This window comes from Sus scrofa, chromosome 2 (assembly GCF_000003025.6).
Source record: "Sus scrofa isolate TJ Tabasco breed Duroc chromosome 2, Sscrofa11.1, whole genome shotgun sequence".
NCBI lineage: Eukaryota > Metazoa > Chordata > Mammalia > Artiodactyla > Suidae > Sus > Sus scrofa.
The window spans coordinates 134,201,536-134,222,143 of record NC_010444.4 but is presented as its reverse complement, the minus strand read 5'-3'; the positions used below and the strand labels follow the sequence as shown (position 1 = coordinate 134,222,143).

At 42.0% G+C, this 20,608-nt stretch overlaps 2 protein-coding genes across 10 annotated transcripts in view; both read left to right on the top strand.

Annotated features, from left to right (window-relative positions):
• Window positions 1-11,229, top strand: part of ACSL6 (acyl-CoA synthetase long-chain family member 6) — a 67,946-nt gene extending 56,717 nt beyond the window's left edge. For 5 of the 9 annotated variants that reach the window (XM_013995103.2, XM_005661634.3, XM_013995102.2 and 2 more), the window contains one exon: window positions 7,603-9,845. In XM_013995103.2, coding sequence (XP_013850557.1) covers window positions 7,603-7,740 — 138 coding nt within the window. In that variant the 3' untranslated portion in view covers window positions 7,741-9,845. Of the gene's footprint in view, window positions 1-7,602 lie in introns of all 9 variants that reach the window. The other 4 variants (XM_021084743.1, XM_005661633.3, XM_021084741.1 and 1 more) reach the window with 2 other exon arrangements.
• Window positions 13,894-20,608, top strand: part of MEIKIN (meiotic kinetochore factor) — a 104,683-nt gene continuing 97,968 nt past the window's right edge. The window contains exons 1-3 of the mRNA XM_021084744.1: window positions 13,894-15,331; window positions 15,750-15,837; window positions 18,034-18,094. Coding sequence (XP_020940403.1) covers window positions 15,006-15,331; window positions 15,750-15,837; window positions 18,034-18,094 — 475 coding nt within the window. The 5' untranslated portion in view covers window positions 13,894-15,005. The remainder of the gene's footprint in view (window positions 15,332-15,749; window positions 15,838-18,033; window positions 18,095-20,608) is intronic.

The following is a 20,608-nucleotide window of genomic DNA, read 5'->3' as shown; positions in this document are numbered from 1 at the left end:
TGCCGTGAGCTGTGGTGTAGGTCGCACGCAGATGTGGCTCGGATCCCGCGCTGCTGTGGCTCTGGTGTAGGCCAGCGGCTATAGCTGCGATTCGACCCCTAGCCTGGGAACCTCCATATGCCGTAGGAGCGGCCCAAGAAATGGCAAAAAGACAAAAAATAAATAAATAAAATTAAAAAAAAAAGAGTTTGGTTTAAAAAAAAAAAAGTTAAGGATGTGAGCACTGTCAGTTGTTCAGGTTTTCATCTTAGGAGAGTAAACATGGGTTACTAGGTAACTCACTGAACCTAAGATTAAGTTGATTTAGATTTTGTTCATATTCTTCAAGCTAACTAGTTTTGTTTTCAAACACTGATTTCCACACTGAAGTCACAGAACTTAGAGGACATGGTGCCAGTTGAGCATGTTCAAAAAACATAAGAGCTGTGCTACTCTGGTGGGTTTGGGGCTTGAGCCAAGGCTTCCCATCCACCCTCCTTCAAGCCAGCCATCTCACTCATCCCTTGCTCACCTGCCTTCATGCACCTGTGCCTCTCCTCCACCTCATCCCACCCTTACCTATTCCACATCCCACCTTCACGCCCATCTCCTCTTCTACCCGCCCCCCGCCCAGCAGTGGCCACTGCGGAACCCCTCATCCTTAGGGCATGATGGTCTGCAGACGACTCCTTTGGGACTTGTTTCCAGTGAATCTTGGGTCCCTTAGGAAGATTTATTTGGGTGTTCTTTTGCTTTTTGCTTTCTAGGGCCGCGCCTGTGGCATATGGAAGTTCCCAGGCTAGGGGTTATATTGGAACTACGGCAGCCAGCCTACACCACAGCCATAGCCACTCCAGATCCAAGCCATGTCTGCAACCTACACTGCAGCTCATGGCAATGCTGGATCCTTAACCCACTGATCAAGGCCGGGGATCGAACCCACATCCTCATGGTTCCTAGTCAGATTCATTTCCACTGTGCCACAAGAGGAACTCAGTTTATGTTTCATAAAAACAAATTAAGGAAAAAGTATGTTGCTGAGAGTACCAAAAACAGGCCCTATTCCTTATCAAATCCATGCTGCTTTGAATATCAAGAACACCAAGAGAGTTTTCAAACAACACTTTTGCAAAAACTGTAACAAATTTTGAAACATTCGATTCAATATCATGCCCCTTTTAGCCAAGACCGTCAGATTTCCACCTATTTATATTGGATCTCCAAATAGAAATCTTTTCAATATATGAAGTCAAGTTGAGGCAGCTATCTCTAGTTTAAACCTCCTTCATGCCCTTCCTGCCACAACATGAATCCCTTAAAATGCTGGGGGGGGCGGGTAGTAGCAAAAGTGAGTCCTTCATTTGAATACATTTCAAAGAGACAAAGATGAATCTGATTTATTAATCACGTACTCATTTGAAAGTTGTCACATTTAAAATATTACAAGCTTGTGTTTTAAAAAGAGCCAATAAATGTTAGAATTTTTCTTAAAAGCTTTTAAAAAGTTGGAAGTATAGCTGTTTTAGGGTCTTCTTTGTATATTGAGTCTTTGATCTAAAAAAATCGGTGAATGTAATGGAAGCTTTTCTAAGCAAGGAATTCTTTGTCATCTCAAAATACCCACCTGCCAAGAAACTAGGCTGTTAGCCTCAGAGATTTGGAAAACAATCTTTGACATGTGGAATTTTTGCAACTATTCGCATACATTAATTTTTTTCTGAAATCTTTATTATGGTTAAATACGCGTAACGTAAAATTTAGCATTTTAACTGTTTTTAAGTGTGCAGCTCCGTGGCACTAGTACTTTCATCATGCTGTGTAACCATCACCACCATCCACCTCTATAATCGATAACTCTCTTCATCTTGTAGAATGAAACTCAGTAGGCATTAAACAGTAATTCCCCACCTCCCCGGCCTCTGTAAACCACCATTTTACTTTCTATCTCTATAAGTTTGACTAAGTACTTCATATAAGTAGAATCATTCAATTTCTGTCTTTTTGTGACTGGCTTATTTCACTTATAACGTCCTCAGAGTTCATCTGTGTTGTAGTATGTGTCAGAATTTCCTTCCTTTATCAAGTAAGTACTATTTCATTGTATGTCCGTGTCACATTTTGCTTATCCATTCATCTGTTGATGGACATTTGGGTTGCTTCCCCATTTTAGCTGTTGGGAATGATGCTGCTAGGAACGTGGATATATAGGGAGTTCCCTTCGTGGCGCAGAGGAAACAATCCAGCTAGTTTCCATGAGGATGCAGGTTCGATCCCTGGCCTTCCTCAGTGGGTTAAGGATCCAGTGTTGCTGTGAGCTGTGATGTAGGTCACAGACGTGGCTCGGATCTGGCAGTGCTGAGGCTGTGGCTGTGGCCAGCAGTGGCTCCAAATCGACCCCTAGCCCAGGAACTTCCAAATGCCATGGATGTGGCTGTAAAAAGCAAAAAAAAAAAGCAAAAAAAAAAAAAAAAGAATGTACAAATATCTCTTTGAGATCCTGCTTTCAATTCCTTGGGGGTATATGGGTATATATATACTCAGAAGTGGAATTGCTGGATCATGTGGTAGTTCTATTTTTAATTTCTGGAGGCACTGCCATACTGTTTTCCACAGCAGCTGTACTGTTTTACATTCTCACCAACAGGGCACAAGTGTTGCCAGTTCTCCGTGTCCTCCCCACTGCTTGCTATTGTCTGCTTCTTGGATAATAGTCCTCCTGATGGGTGTGAGGTAGTACATACATTGATTTTTGAAATAAGTCATTTCCCAATTGTATCCATTGATTTTAATTAGCAGTTCTTCTGTAACAGTAGCATCTGACGCAGTGACCTGTCACTCTAGTTCTCTTGACTTTTGTAACCCACACTCCAGTTGCCTTCTACTCCTCAAGACATTCCTCTGTCTCAAGCTCAGGCTGAAGCTCTGTCCTACATACTAATACTAATACATCCAGTGCCCAGCCCATACCCCCTTGGATGTCTAGAAGCATTTCACACTTAACCAAATACTTGATCTTCCCACCTCCAAAGAATCTTTCTGCCCTCCTATAGTTTTTTTGCCCAAACCAAAACCTAGAGCCATTCTCATTATCTTTCTCTGTCTCTCTCTCTCTCTGTTTTTTTTTTTTGTTTGTTTTTTTGTTTTTTTTTTGGTCTTTGTCTTTTTAGGGCTGGACCCATGGCACATGGAGGTTCCCAGGCTAGTGGTCAAATCAGAGCTATAGCTGCCGCCCTACCACCACAGCCACAGCAACACAGGATCTGAGCCGCATCTGTGACCTACACAGCTCATGGCAACACCAGATCTTTAACCCACCGAGAAAGGCCAGGGCTCAAACCCAAGTCCTCATGAATGCTAGTCGGGTACATTAACCACTGAGCCACAACGGAAACTCCTCTCTCTTTTTTTTTAACCACTTACCCAAACCAATCATAAGTCCTCTCCTTTCCACCCCCCAAATCTCCTTGCATCTCCACAGCCATCTTTATAGCCCAGATCACCATCAGTCTTGTCTCTTGGCTGCTTTTCCAGCTTCCAGGTTTACCTCATATCAGCCCCCCCCCCTCTTTTTTTTCCTTTTTGGCTTCACCCACGACATGCTGAAGTTCCTGGGCCAGTGACCGAACCCACGCCACTGCAGTGACCTGAGCCACAGCAGTGATAATGCTGGATCCCCAACCCGCTGAGCCACATAGGAATTCCTCACATCAATCCACTTGCGATCGACTATCCTTTCCAAAGAGGCGTTCTAGCACTGGCTCTCAATGATTAAAAATCGTTTAAAGAATTATGTCCAAAATATCTCCCTTGGCATATTGACCCTTTTTAGTTTCGCCCCAGCCTGTCTCTCCAGCCCCATCTCTTTCTTCTTTATTTATACTCCAGGCTTCAGTGGATCCTCGTATTCCCCCGTGTGTCTTGGCCTGTGTTGCCTCTGCCTAGAGCACTCTCCTCTCTCCAGGCCATTTAACAGCTGCTCTCCCTTCCCCTTGCTATCTTGTCTGACCAAAGCCTAGTTGCCCCTCAGAGTTCGGTTTAGGGATCCCTTTTCAATGCGTCTTGCCCCAGACTGGGTTGGGTACTCTCAGAAAGGTGTTCGGCTCTGACAGAGCTGCATGTCTTAATCACATAGGGTGGGGTGTGTGCGTGTGCATGTGCACGCGCCCCAGTGTTTTCTCACATAAAAAGTCCAGAGACAGGCATCCAAGGCAGGTACAGGTCCTCAGGCTTTACCTGTCTTTCTATTCCCCCTTCTTAGTGTGTTGGTTTATCACCTCTGGTCCCAAGGTGGCTGCTGCAGCTTTGAACATTGTCCCTATTCAGGGAAGGAACAAAAGGAGAATGGGTAGAAATAGGTATGTCTAAACCTTTTATTAGGAAAGCCAAGTCTTGTCTTTCCTCCCTAGCCAAAGCTGGATCTCATGACTACTCCTTAGCCACAACGGAGGCTGAGAAATCGGGAATAGGGTTGTAATAGTTTACCTAGACTATTTTGGCCCCCAACAGAGTCTGGGTTTGATTAGCACAGAAAAAGCAGGGAGTGGATGCTGGGAAAGCAACTGACAGCTGCTTGTCCCTATAGTGGCAGTGTCTTACTGCAGCATCTCTAATTAGATTGTGAGCTCTGTGTGGGCAGAGATTGTGTCTTCTTCTTTGTGTCCCTGGTACCTTAACATTATACCTGACACTTTGTAAGTTAAGCAAAACAACAAATGAAAGTATATGTGTAGGCGTTCCTGTTGTGGCTCAGCAGGTCAGGAGCCCGACATAATATCCGTGAGGATGCAGGTTCAATCCCTGGCCTTGCTTAGTGGGTTAAGGATCCAGTGTTGCTGCAAGCCGTGGTGTAGGTTGCAGATGTGGCTCAGATCCCATGTTGCAGTAGCTATAGTTCCGATTAGACCCCTAACCCGGGAACTTCCATGTGCCACAGGGGTGGCACAAAAAAGAAAAAGAAAGAATGTGTGTATGTAGCACATATATTTTGGGTTTTTTTTAATTACTCAATGAATTTTACTACATTTATAGTTGTACAGTGATCATCACAACCAAATTTTAGAGCATTTCCATCCTAAACCCCCAGCACCTCCCCCCACCCCCCAACCTGTCTCATTTGGAAACCACAAGTTTTTCAAAGTCTGTGAGTCAGTATCTGTTCTGCAAAGAAGTTCATTTGTGTCCTTTTTTTAGATTCCACATGTAAGTGATAATAGCATTTGGTGTTGGTGTCTCACCGTCTGACTGACCTCACTTGGCATGATAATTTCTAGGTCCATCCATGTTGCTGCAAACGCCGTTGTTTCTTTCCTTTTAATGGCTGAGTAATATTCCATTGTGTATATGTACCACATCTTATGATCCACTTCTCTGTCGATGGGCATTTAGGTTGTTTCCATGTCTTGGCTATTGTATATAGTGTTGCATGAGCATTGTAGTACATGTATCTTTTGGAGTCATGGTTTTCTCTGGATAGATGCCCAGGAGTGGATTGCTGGATCAAATGGTAATTCTATTTTTAGTTTTCTAAGGAACCTCCGTACTGTTTTCCACAGTGTTTGTACCAATTTACACTCCCACCAACAGTGTAATAGGATTCCCTTTTCTCCCCACCTTCTCCAGCATTTATTGTTTGTAGACTTTTTGATGATGGCCATTCTGGCCGGTGTAAGGTGTTACCTCATAGTGGTTTTGAGTAACACATATATTTTGAATTAATTTTTAAAGTCTGTATATAGCAATTCATTAGCTATTTAACTGTATGGATTGTGTGGATCTCTTATAACAACAAAATCATTGACTTTAGCCCAGCTGTCAGTCAGCATACAATTTCTTGAGACACTGTCACTCCAGGATTCAGCTTAAGCCCAGATCATGAAATTCTCATTGAGAAGTTTTCTCTGTGGCTCAGCGAAATGAATCTGACTAGCATCCATGAGGACGCAGGTTTGATCCCTGGCCTTGCTCCGTGGGTTAAGGATCCGGCATTGCCATGAGCTATGGTGTAGGTCGCAGACGCAGCTCGGATCCTGCGGTGCTGTGGTTGTGGTGTAGGCTGGCAGCTTACAGTTCCAATTCGACCCCCTAGCCTGGGAACCTCCATATGCTGCGGGTGCAGCCCTAAAAAGACAAACAAACAAATAAATAAAAGTCTCATTGAACTCATAGTGACCCTTTCAGCTGGAATCCCACGTGGGAGGAGCCTGCCCAGGCCTTCCCAGATTATTTCATCTATCTATCCTCTCCCCCATTCAGCCTTGCAAAGAGACTTTGCATGAGGAGGCCTGGGATCTGCCTCATGGAAATAGGCGATGTGCACACTAAATCTGATCCCACCATTCCTCCTTCCAATAAAATTCTCTGGCAGAACTTTTTTGTTTGTTTGCTCTTTAGGGCCACACCCACGGCATATGGAAGTTCCCAGGCTAGGAATGGAATCAGAGCTTCAGCTGCTGGTCTGTGCCACAGCCACAGCGATGCCAGATCCGAGCCACATCTGTGACCCACACCAGGCTCCTGGCAACGCTGGATCCACGACACACTGAGCAGGGCCAGGGATAGAACCTCCGTCGTCATGGAAACGAGTTGGGTTTGTTTCTGCTGCGCCACACCGGAAACTCCGAACTTTTTATCTTTTTAACGTAGACACATCATGTCCCTCCTAGACTTTATATTCCTCCCGTGAATGGCACCACTACCCATGCGGCCCTCCGAGTCAGAAACCGGGGAGCCGGCCATGCTGCCTCCTCCTTTACTATGTCCGGCCCCTTTGTCTCTGAATTGCCCTTAGAACTGCCCAGTTTCTCTGACTCCAGGCTCTCAGTGCAGGCCCTTATCCTCTTCTCTCCCATGGATGGGTCACGTCCTTCTCACTGGTTTCCCTGTTTCCAGCCCTCACGTTCTTAAAACCCATTTTCACATTTCTCCTGAAGAGGTCTGTAGGAAACGTGTACTCAGCCCTGTCATTGCCCTGCCTGCAAGAGCTTCAGTGCCTTCCGCCTCACTCCTCTGTAGACCCTCCCACCTCCCCCTTCAGCTTCCCCTCTCACCCTCTGGGCCTCCTGCCTTAGGGACCTGCACCGGAAACCACTTGGATCTCCTTTTTCACACCCGGCCATCTATCCCCTCCTGGACTTTTGTTCTTGGGTGGCCTCTGCCTAGGGTACCCTTCTCCCTCCTTTGCTGGCTAATTCTTATGCGTTCTCTAACACTCACCTGATTGCAGAAGGCTTCCTTGACTGCCCCTCCCTCTCCCGTGCTGTCACCGAGTCACACGCCCTTCATCCTGTGTGTACCGTGTGACCTGATAATTTGCCTGGTGGGTCCGCCCCACTGGATGGCAGTGTGACCTCCCGGAGAGCAGAGGCCTGATGGTGCCTCCTTGTGTCCTCAGCGTAAACACCCAAGTCACTTCCGTGGACGGGCCAAATGGAGGAGTCGGAAAAGGGTGACTTCCAGACATGCCAGCTAGGCTGAACTGTGATTAAGATAACTCTGACTTTCAAATAGGCACAGTGTTTTGATGTCGGTGTTTCTGTTCCCTTCTGCCTGTCTGCTTTTATCATGTATGCTACGAATGCCGTGTTATATTCCTGATAAAAGATGTGTTCTGCATTTGGTTTTTAGGTTAAAGCCATTTACATCCACTCTGACATGTTCTCAGTTCAAAATGGCTTGCTGACACCAACACTAAAGGCTAAGAGACCTGAGCTGAGAGAGTACTTCAAAAAACAAATAGAAGAGCTTTATTCAATCTCCATGTGACCTTCAAGAAAAGTTCTTTTCAGTATAATGGACAATGTAGCAATATTATAGCTATTCTTGAAAGTAATGAGTTCAGAATGACCGGGCAGAAAATGAAAAGCACGTGACCTTATGACTGAGCCTTTTCCTGTCCCAAGAGATCTTTAACCATATTTTCTCTCTCATCACCGAGTACACTTTATTTTTATTACAATGATATTGTAGCAAGCTGCTAAAAATATCACAAATGGCATTGTAAAAATCAAGACTTTTCTCAAGAACTGTGTACCACTAAAAGTAATATATTCTCAATGTTCACAGAACTTCTATTAAACATAAAGGAGAAACATAACTGATATATTGTACTTAATTATTTGTGGACTAGTAACCAGATACAGCAAATATCTAGGCAATGTGGACTACCTCATTCAGTAACTGATGGTCAAAAATCACAATTAAATCAGACTTAAAAAATTAAAACGAATACAGGAGCATGCTGAAACAAACCATAACTCACATTCTGCCTAACTCCAGATTCTTTAAACATAACAGTCCTTATTGATGTGAAGATTTTTTTCGCCAGTTTTACTTTTATTTATGAAGAATGCAAATTCAAATATTCTTAAATCGTGTTATATTTGCATAACATTTTACAAAGATCTTTCAATACATTTTCTTGTTTATTAAGCTTATTAAAATATTAAGAAACTACCTAGAAAATTTTAATGTACAATGACTTCAAGGATGTGTGTATTCATGGATGTCTTACCACATGAATTATAAAAGATGTCTGTTGACTCCACAGTGAATGGATCTTTGGGGAAGACTTGGGAGAAGAAACCCAGAATTATTTCTCAGGGTGGGCAGTAAGTACCTATGTTCCTTGCTGGGTTCTTCCAGTCTTCCCTTCTCAGCATGTCCATGCCAGGGCTGGGAAACCCAATATGCCAGTAATTCTGAACAGTTTCACTTTCTTCCAGTAAGACTGTCCAGGCAGGATGTAAAGAAGAGGGGTATTATTTCCAAATAAAATTTTCTAGCAACCTAAGTTTGAAGAACCTCTTCAAAATACTGGAAAACTTAAGTCCATCATAGACAGGTATCTCCTTAGGGAACGATTCCATTCAAAGCACCTCTAAATACCGCTAAGCTTTCCCATGAAAACCTCCTCTCTTGCGTTATATGTTGCATTTTGCACCTGGGTGCCTACAGCGACATGTCATTAAAGCCCAGCATGGACAGCAGTTAGGTTCCAAGCTATGGACTGTGCATCTGCAGAAGAAACTATCCCTAGGAAGGCAAGAGAGACAGGACTCTGAAAGCAGAGACGGGGGCAGTATTCACAGTCTAGACGCTCCTTTGCCCTAGTGCAAATCCAAACTGTAAATAATTGCTGTCAGAAACCACACAGTCTCACTAGATGAATCTGCAGCGGTGATTATCCATTTATCTTTCAGTTTTCGCAAAAGTGCGGCACAGCTTCATTTGATGTATTTATGTAATCTTTCACGTTTGCTGCATTCTCTCTGCCCTACTACTTGCACTTACAGATTTGACTTTTAGCAAATGACCTAATTCGACACATATTAAATTTTAAAGGCATTTCTAAATAAATACTAAAGTGTCCAAGGCCATATCTGTATACCATTGAATTTTATATTTAATATACATTTGACTAATTAGAAGAGAAAATCATCACCTAAATTGGATATTCATCTATTTTAAAGGCAAGTAGCTTCACATCTTGAAGAAAGTGAAGCTTTGCAAGGACAATCTTCCCATTGTCCTTCCACTCAACTAAATTTCATATTTTCTTTGTTTCCAAAGGATTTTAGACAATGTAATGGAAGCAAGTAATTTAAAGTTTATTTTGATTCTATTTTACCTCAAAATAGTTAGAGATAACTGATTATGGATTACATAAGCTTTCTTCTTTTTCTCACTTTAAAGTTGTTATGTTTCTCCTTAGCCTTCCTGATCTGCGTGAAAATTATCGCACTTGGGCATATAAAAATAGATTCCTGCTGAGAAAAGCAGCGGACCCTAAATATATTGCATGTGTGTTTTCCTCTGTTTAACTCCACCGAATTTTTTTAATAAAGGAAAAATGAAACTATGTGTTAACAGTAAAATCCTTCTTGCTTCAGATTTCCCAACTTTGAGGGGAAAAAGTTTGTATTTCTCTTTAACCAATAGCGAAAAAGTCTAAGTACTTAAGACACTTGGCATTCATAGTGGACATCAGATTGATTTAAGTTAGGAGGTATAACAGATCAGTTACTTAAGCATAAACATGTTCTTAAATGTTTGGCATTTTATCTTTCTCTTTCAGATGTGTTACTGGTTCTCACATTTTACAGACTAATCATGTTGTGTATAAAGATATAAAATAGAATATACACCATTTTTTTTTTCTTTTTGCCATAAAGGACATCTTTGTATTGCATTGCAGTTCTCCTCCAGGGGAGAGCAGAGATTGACCAGGTGTGGTGTGTAGGCCTAGCTTCATATCTTAGAAACTCAGGAACTCCGGAGTCTAAGGAATAAATATACCCACTCTCCCTCACGTGAACCAGTTAACCTTTCATTCTAAATTTAAGTAAAACTGCAAGCATGAGAAAAAATAGAATTTTTCACTGCAGTTTTTATAGTCAGGTAATGTGTTAGCAGCTGGAAGTTAACACATAATTTGGTTGTATTACCCATCAAAGAACTTTTCATCTTTTATTTTTTCTGCAGTAAGGGAAACAAATTATTCTCTATTTTCCAAATGTATAAAGCACAAACATGATATTGTTACTTAGAATACAAGATACTATGAAATGAATGTGAAGAATGGAAAAATGTATTTTTGCATGAAAACAGACCACTTATAAACTTGCTTCATATCTCAGGAAAAAAGGAGAATGATATATAAAATTGATAAACTATATGTCGAGTTAAGTTGCTGTATTTTCCTGCCTGTCTTTATTTTAAGGAAGCATATACATGAAAAGAAAAAAAGATCTTCATAGTTCCTGAATTTTCTCTCAAGTATGCTGCACAGTCCTTTCTGTGAATCTACAGTTAACCCCAGTAAGAATGGAATTAGCATTCCAGTGAGGACAAGCCCTAATGAGAAACTTTTCAGTTAAAGCACATGAATGGTTATAACCCAGAGGCAATAGATAAATACTACCTGGAACACAAGCATTTCTAAACTTGGTCCCAAACAAAAGGTTTTCATGAGGCGACCATGGCTTTTAAACATTCATTTGACTGATTATTTTTATTTTCCTTGTTAAATCATTGCAACAGTTGCATGGGGGGAAATGGATATTTTTGGAAGAATTTGCTTATTCTATTTTCAATTTTTAAAAATTGAGATTAAAAAATTACCTTTTAAATATGCATTAAAGTATATTAGCTATAATTATATTTTAGTTGCTTTGTTATAATAGCATGCATATCAAATACAAAATGCACTTATGAAAAATTTTGTAAAAAATAAAGATTTTTTTGTTTCTCAAAGTTGCTTATAATTACTATTTTATATATTTATTTAGCATAATCCCCTGATGTTAGTGTATTTGGCAATCATCAATCATGGTACTGTAGTAAATAAATATGGTATAAAGCTGTGTCACTAGTTAGCATACTCTGCATCAGGGTCCCCAAAGACGTGTGAACCCCCCAGAGAAGCTATCCTTTGCTTTACATATTTGCTGTTACCAACTGTGTCCTGGATTTAAATGTGTCCTAGATTTAATTCGTTTTTATGTTTTTAAAAGTGCAAATAACTATTCAGATTTTCCCTCATGATGGCCCTTAAACAGTATTTGCATGATGCCTTTGATTCATACACATTTAACGGGTACACTTTCTTAAAATGGCACATTCTGCCGTAAGTTATGCAGATTCTGCCTTCTCCATATATCTGCTGCCATCTGCTTCTTTCTATTTTCACAGCTTTTGGTGTAGTTGGGGCCACTCTCATCTCTTGTCTGGAATATTACAGTGCTTTTTAAATTTGTCTTCCTGTTTCCAGCCTAGCTTTCCAGTTTCACCATCCACATTTCAGTCAGGGGGATCTTTCGAAATTGAAAATCTGGTCACGCCACTCTCCTGCTTAATATTCCTTTGCTGACATCCCATAGTTTCCAGGATAAAGTTCAGACTCCCTGGTTCAGCATACAAGGCCCAGCATCTCTTTTCTGGCTCTTCTTCCGAAGAGCCTTGACTCCAGTCATACCAGCTGCTTTTTGGAGTGACCTAAAAGCACCATGCTCCAATGTGCTTCCACGCAGCATGTACAGTCAGTCCCCTGCTCCTTTAGCACCCTTTCCTCTAATCTCCCTAATTCCTGCACATGGTCACATGGTTGATTGTCCCTCTGCCTCACTCCCACTCAGACTGTGAGTTGCTTGAGGTTGTAGCCCCAGTGCAGAAAGTCTGGCCCGTAACAGGTGCTCAAGAAATGTCCATGGAGTGAATGAAAGACCATTGGCCCTTCTTCATATGTTGCACAGCATTAAGACTGCAATACCCAAAGATACTTTAATCTATCACTTTTTTCCAAGCTGATTTTTCAGTCGGACCCCAAAGCCTGTGGATGGTACCACAAATGAAGCTGCTTGGGGCTGGGGAGGGGTGGGTCACTGGATGAGAAAATAGCATTCAGAAAAATTTCCTCTGGGCTCCAGGGAATCCTAAACCCACGAACTGGCTGTTTCCCCAAAAGCTTTCTTTGGAAATCTATTTAAAATTTGGAGTTTATTTTCCCATGCAAGTTAGCATCTCCACAACTGTTCCAAATCTAGTCAAACCCATCACATGACTGAACTGAAACACAGAAAGCAGAATTCCAAGTGTAGATATGGAAGCAGTACAACAGGGAAATGGAAGATGTTCAATTCAACTCTCATGGCTGAATGCACTGGCATTTATGTATTTGGGGACAGAGTGGGAGGAAGATAGACAAATGAGTTGAGATATCTCTGCCCCACCTCACCCTTATGTAGGGGATGCATTTCCTTCCTGTTTTATAGGATGGCTAGGTGAAGCTTTAAATCAACCAAGTCTGTTTATAGTTCCTTTCCCTCCCTTTGCTATTTAAGGCTTCAAGCTTTTTTCTTTCCTCCCCCTATGCCTTTCCCAGCCATGTGTTAGGAGGAATGGGAACATGGCAAGCACGTTAACCTAATGCAGGAGATCCATTGCACCCACCTATGCCAACTACCTGTCATAGGCCTCCTGGGCTTATTAATCTCTAAGGACCTTTTTGGCTCAAGAAATCAAACCAAAGGTTATTTCCAGGTTTGAAACTCTAGACCTTCACTCCCATAAACTTTTACTCGATGGCACTTCAGTGAATGTGATTCAGTATAGAGAGACAGAGTTCTAAGGAACAGGGCCACCAAAGGGCAGATGAACTTTTGCTCTAAGCTCTTACCCTTTTCCAAGCTTCTTCCATTTCTAGGCCTAGAGCATTCCAGGACCCATACCTCTCAAAGGTTATTTAAGAATTCCAAGGGTTTTTTCACAACACTCCCCAAAGGGAGAGAGGGAGCCTGGAGACCTGGCTTGTAAATTAGGGACTGGTCAGGTCAGCATATTATGGATGTGACTAGAGAAAAGATGTTGAAATATGATTATTGCTTTGTACAGCAACAAAACTGTGAGATCCTTGACTGCAGAAATATTTCTAATTCACCTCTGTATCCCCAGGACCTACCACAATGCCTAACACAGAATAAGGTGCTCAGTAAGTATTGATTCAGTGACTCAGAGCACTATATCTAATCAGGTAAGAATGCCTATCCTCTGTTCTTTAAAAAGTTAAGTTTTAATGATTAATTAATAAGTGACTTTATATGAGTAGATTTTGAATTTAAAAACTTGTGATTTTATTAGAATATTGCAGCTATACATGTGCTTATATTTACACACAATATTGGAGCATTATGGGAAAATTCCAAGTTTTTCTGATTTCATCTCTACAAACAGCATTTTTTAAAATGTGAAATGTCTTTTTTTTTTTTTTTGGTCTTTTTAGGGCCGCACTTGTGGCATATGGAGGTTCCCAGGCTAGGGGTCAAATTGGAGCTGTAGCTGCCAACCTAAGTCACAGCCACAGGCAATGTGGGATCAGAGCCACGTGTGTGACCTACACCACAGCTCACGGGCAACACCAGATCCTTAACCCACTGAGCAAGGCCAGGGATCGAACCTGCATCCTCACGGATACTAGTCGGGTTAGTTAACCACTGAGCCACTATGGGAACTCCTGAAATGTCATTTTTAAAATAAACAGATGGTTATTACATGCACAATATGTTTATCATATGCAGCCTGATGATTCAACATGAGTGTATGGAGAGAGAGCGTGGTCATTTCCATGTCCTCCATTTGGCCAGAGCAAAGGAGCAGAGCCCCGGGAGGGGGCCTCTGTGGAACTCTCTACCTTTTAACCACAGAGCTGTGCAGAGATGTCCAGGAGGTCACTCCTGGGCAGTGGCCAAGGGATTCTGCTTGTCCCTCAGAAGAAACCTCCTGGAACCTAAGTTCTTCTAAAGCTTGGTTAGACTCTCAAGTACCATGGCCTCTAGTAAGTCAGTGGCCAGGGGTCATGAAGCTAATTGCTCAGGAGGACATTCACAGCTGAATGCACTGCCATTTGTGTATTTGGGGACAGAGCGGGGGGAAGAGAGATTAACTGAGTTGAGATATGAGTGATTTCTACGCTGAATGAGGCTGACTGCCAGCTAGTCTCCACATACTTGGAGACCTAAAACTCCATTGCCAAGGCCTTCCTGGTAACTGCTAAGGAGAGTGGCCCAAAGCATCATTAGCCGGTGTTGGGCCCATCAGACTAATTAGACAATGAAAAGCAAAGGAACAGCCTCCTGGGCTAGGAAAAGGCTTTTTACCATAATTTTGCCTTCAGCACAAGGCATGGGAGCCCACACCTGGAGCCCAGGGTCCACACCAGCCACTATCAACTTCCCCGACACGGTGCCTCCAAGGGGCGGGGCTCCGCCGTATTACTCCGTCTTCCCAGAAACCTCTGCGCGACCCCCGCCAAGATAAAAAGGCGGGAGCGAGGCGGCCGCTCCAAGCCAGTGCCTGGGTCGGCGTAGCGTTTCAGTTTTGTTTTTTTTTTTTCCCTTGCCTCTTTCCTCCCTTTTCTTATCTGTACGCCGCGCTTGGACCCAGGTTCCCTCCAGCTGTAGCTCAGCTCTCAGGAAGGCGACGAGATAGGCTGTTGAGGGCCAAGAGGCCCCAGAGGCCTGGGGGGTGGGGTGGCAATGTGGCCACGAAGGGTCTATACCCGCAAGAAACGGGCAGGCCGGGGGCTCAATCTAACGCCGACGCCAGATCTAGAAGCCCCGGCAAAGGCGGGGGCCTCCTCAGGTCTCGGCCGAAGGCTCCCTGACCACTGTAAGCCCACCAGGCTGGCGAGTGTAGAGGGCGGGGTGGCTGGGCCTGGGCCCCTGGGCTCCCGAGGCCTTGGCCCAGAAACCTGCCACCCTCTCATAGGCCCAAAGAGAAAAGGCAAGACGCATGGTTTGCAGAAAATCCCGGAGAAGGCAGAGCGGAGTGGGCAGGGGAGTAGCAGCTCTGGGCAGCCGAGGTGCGTATCCACTAGTAACAGCCCCATGCTTTGTGGCCAACCCTAAAACTTCAATCCGGATTTTCTGCTAATAGCCTCTCATTTTACAAGACAGTGAAGAAAACAATGTGTTCTAATTTCGCTCTTCTCAGAACACAGACCCAGGAATTTGACTTTGGAAAAAGGGATACTTTAAAAAAAAAAATAGATGAAGCTAGTTTGGTAATTTGCCAAGTTACCTAGAAGCAAGTGAGGTAAAATCCCTAGGAAAGCATTGGTGTCATCAGTTGGGTATTGATCCAGTTCACCCCCTGTGTTCCTCACTTGTTGTTAATGATGTCCTCAGAGTCTTTCAGATTCTAAACCATGTGAACAGTGACCAGGCGCTTGGAGAGCCAAGGCCAGACAGTGCAAACTAATTGTGTTGTTTGTTTGTTAGCACTCAGTTAAGAGGTACAGGAGAGAAAAGCCTCCAAGAAAATAGCCCTCGTGAAGAGGCCTCGGATGAGAAGATTGCACCATTGAGTGTATGTATGTTTCACGTATGGTCCTTAGATATGCTTAGTGTGGAGACCAGTGGTACCTGATGTACCTCCTGACGAATGTATAATATGGTTTTGTTTAATAGAGACTACATACCTTTCTAGCGTCTTTATAAATGTTGATGATGTGTTGTTTTTTTTTATTTTATTTTTTTGTCTTTTTGCCTTTTCTAGGGCTGCTCCCATGGCTCATGGAGGTTCCTAGGCTAGGGGTCTAATCGGAGCCTACGCCAGAGCCACAGCAACGCAGGATCCGAGCCGTGTCTACAACCACACTATTGCTCATGGCAACGCCGGATCCTTAGCCCCACTGAGCAAGGCCAGGGATCGAACCCGAAACCTCATGGTTTCTAGTTGGGTTCGTTAACCACTGGGCCACGACGGGAACTCCGATGATGTGTTTTTAGATAGGGCCTTGAATGAGGTTAGACTCAGAGCCATGCATTTTTTATTTTTCTTTACTTTAACAACAAGGCAGGAGTGAGGTGGGCCACTCCAAGCCAGCCAGTTTGAAAGATATTATTACTGGCTAGTTTTCTGTGTGTCAGATATAAAGTATTTCTTAGTAATTCTCTTATGCTTGGTAGCACTGAAGTATTTCAAGGCCATTTTCATGTTTCTCATTTGGCTTTGCATTAACAACTGAAAACAGAGGATTCTTTATCATTAGAGTATTATATAACTTCCTGATCTATTTAATATGGATTCTGTACAGTGTTTTGAAGATAGCAGTAGTTTGGAGAAACTCAGATATAAAAAATTGCTTGTGGAGTCCCAGTCGTGGCTCAGCGGAAAGAATCTGACTAGTAGCCATGAGGACGCAGGTTTGATCCCTGGCCTCGCTCAGTGCAGTAAGTATCCGGCATTGCTGTGAGCTGTGGTGTAGGTTGCAGATGCAGCTCGGATCCTGCTTTGCTGTGGCTCTGGCGTAGGTCAGCAGCTATGGCTCTTATTTGACCCCTAGCCTGGGAACCTCCATATACCATGGATGCGGCCCTAAAAAGACATAAATAAATAAATAAAAATAAAAATTGTTTGTGACTCATCTAAATTAGAATTAAATTTGATCGTCGTCTAGCATTTTAGCTTGCGTATTTCTTTATGACTTGTTTTTTGGGGGAGGGCAGTTTTCGCAGAAGACATCTTTTAAAAAAGGCTTTCACCCCAGATTTTAACCGTGTTGAGTGCTCCTAATAGATGATTCAGACTGTGCAAAAAAAAGTGTTTAAACATTTTCTTTTAGTTTTTGTATATTTCTTTCAACTCCTTTTGTTCTGTGCCTTTAAAAAACTTTATAAATTATCTTATTGTATGAATTTCTCTAACACTAAATAATCTTCAAAAATACAATTATTAGTGTCAGTATATTGCTTTGTTTTATAGATAGGTAAACTATAATTAACTGTGGTTTTTTTTTTTTTTTTTTTTGGTTGAGGATTATTTCCAAGGTTTTGCTCTTTTAGACATCAGTGGATATCCTACAACAGAAAATTTTTTATGTGCCTTAAGTTATTATCCTAAGACAAATACTTTGCAGTGGGTCAAGGGTTGAATTATGAAAGTTTTTGATTCATGTTGGCCAGTTAGCACCATTCTATCTGAAATATATATATATATTTGATAAATGAACAGTAGCATGTTGTCTTACTTTCCAGTTCTTTGAATGCTAGTAAAGTTGATACTTTTTTCTCATTTTACTGCCCATTTGTGTGGGGTCTTTTTTGAAATACCTCTTCACCGTATATTGAAGATAGTTATACTCTTACATATATAATAAATATTTCCACATTTGTTTGCCTTTAATTTTGTTTCTGGTATTTAGATTTACATATCAATCTTTTGATTTATTTTGCTTTTACATTTAAAGGGAAAAAAGCCCTTCCTACCTAGGGGGTCAGAAAAATATTCATCTTTGTCTTCTAGCTGCTGGTTTATCCCGCCGTAGGTAATTGACTCGTATATCGTTGACTTCCTAGCTATGTCCACAATATCATATTTTAAGATTTAACAGTAAAATAAGACTGTAGATGTATCATTAAGCTGAAAGTAGGTTACATATGAAACTGATATACAAACTCCACATTAGTTTTACGTTTTCAGAATAACCAAATCAATGTGTTATAATACAAAAATTTTCAATCTCATAATCTGTGCTATATCTTTAATTCTTATTTCATATAGGAGTCAGTGACAGAAGGCCTCCAGGTTGACAGTAGTTCATCAAACAGTGAAATAGTATCAGGTAAGATTATCACTGTGAATTCCCTCAGCTTGCTTTCTTACACACATAAGCATCCTTTTGTATATCTGCCTCATTTTCCCATCACAGTGGCAGAGATGTCTTTCTCCTTGTCCAGTTTGAATCCTTCCGTTTGTGCTCTGGACTTTATCCTCAAAGCCTTTAAACACACACCAGTAAATTATAATTGCCATCAGTGCTACAGAAGTGAAGTTGACTTAAGACTTAAGTATAACTGAATTTAGTTGGAGAGATTAGGGAAGGCTTCCATGAGGGAATGGCAGTTTAATTTATATCTGAAGAAAAATACAACTTAACTTTACAGAGAGATGAAGAGAGAAACCAGGCAGAAGGAACAGCATGTGCAAAGACTCTAATGTGGGACTGAACATTCTGTGTTCAGTGAACTGAAAGAAAGCCAGTGTGGCTAAAGTGGAGAGGAGGAAATGTGATAAGAAGACAAGATTGGACAAACCGAGGCCTTGCATAGCCATGTCAAAGATAACTGATGTTTAGGAGTTCCTATCATGGCACAGCACAAATGAATCCAACTAAGAACCATGAGGTTGCAGGTTCGATCCCTGGCCTCACTCAGTGGGTTAACAATCCTGCATTGCTGTGAGCTGTGGTGTAGGTCGCAGATGCATCTCATATCTGGCATGGCTGTGGCTGTGGCCGGCAGCTGTAGCTCTGATTATATCCCTAGCCTGGAAATTTCTATATGCCTCAGGAGCGGCCCTAAAAGAAAAAAACATAATAAAGAGAGAGATACTGATGTTTATCTTTGGAGCAGCAGGAAGCTGCCAAAGTCTTTTAAACAGGGACTAATATGATCGTGTTAGCTACAGTGTGGAAAGAAGCAGGAATGGATGCAAATAGACCATTAGGGTGCTGTTGCAGTGGTTTAGGGGAGGAATGATAGCACTTTGTAGTAAAGAATGACGTTGGAAATGGAAAGAAGTGGGCATGTCTTATGGCTATTGTGGGAAGAATTTGGCGAAAGAAGAAAGAAGAAGTAGAGGTATCTAAGATGACAAGTGTGGAGTTCCCATCATGGCTCAGTGGCTCAGGTTTGATTCCTGGCCTTGCTCAGTGGGTTAAAGATCTGGTGTTGCCGTGAGCTGTGGTGTAGGTTGCAGACTTGGCTCCGATCCTGCGTTTCTGTGCCTGTGGCAAAGGCTGGCAGCTGCAGCTCCAGTTTAACCCCTAGCCTGGGAACTTCTGTATGACATAGATGCGGCCCTAAATCTGACCAAAAAATATATGTATATGACAAGTATTTCTGGCTTGCATAACTGGGTATAGATTGGTGCCATTCACCGAAAAAAAAATCTTATTTGAGAGAAAGGTAACAAATTCTCTCTTTCATGTACTAAGTTATGAGTGCCTTTAAGATGACTAAGTAGCAATATCAAATAGGAAGTTGGATGTGGAGGGCTAGTGATAGAAATGTGTGAGCCATCTATATATTGATGTTATTGAAGTTATTTTTGAAAACAAGAAAGGATGCCAGTACCACACCAGAAATACTGAGAAATTCTTAAACACAGATGAGCTCAGACTGATGAATATTTGAAGAGCAGAGGAAAACCACTGCAGAGGTAGGAATAACTCTGGATATACGCTTAACTCAAAACACTTGGTTAATAAATGCAAAACACTGTAGTAGAAAAGACCCTGAAGGAAATGTCGAGGTAATGGATTAAGCACTACTTTCTGGCACTATACGACCTGGCCCCTTTCTCATCCCCTTCTTAAATTAGAAACACTGGCAGCAACCAGTGCCTGCTGACAGGATGAAACCCTGGTTCAAACAAAGTGAACCAAGGGTTTGGCTCCTAAGGAGCAATTCTGGAGCTGGAGTGAGAAGCAGAGAAGAGTCGGATTACCACAAGGATAGCAGAGGGGTGAAAAAGTGGAAAATGTAGATTACGCATATGCTTGTTAACCCCAGGAAAAGATAAATGATGGTGCTCCGAAGTGGGAATTGTGACGTAGGAGACGTCTAGTGTAGATACTACCCAGACAGTTAGGGCAGTGCCCCTTATAACCTACAATACCCACAAAACATAGGAGAGCATCCCTCCCAGAAAGTAAGTTCCCAGATTGTCTTATCACTTTTCTAAAATCTCCAGAGCTGGACTGTTGTTTCGGCATTTATCTCTGTGCCATACAAAACAGATTCTCAAATAGAGATATGAACAGTCAGGAACACTGAAACCTTTGAAGAAAATCAGTGTCATAGAAGAAAGGCCATAAATACTACAAACAGAAGAATTAATACCAGAGGGAATGGGAGAAAACTTTCACTATCTTTTTAGAGAAAAGAGGCCATTGAATCCATGATATAACAGGCTGCTATAACAAAAATTATAGCCTCTGGACACTAAAAATATCATCAAAATTTAAAACTCGATAAATGAACGTAATATTAGGATGTATTCAGCTGAAAATCAAATTAGCCTGCTAGAAAATAAAATAGAGGAGTTTTCTTAAAACATATTGCATATGACCCTC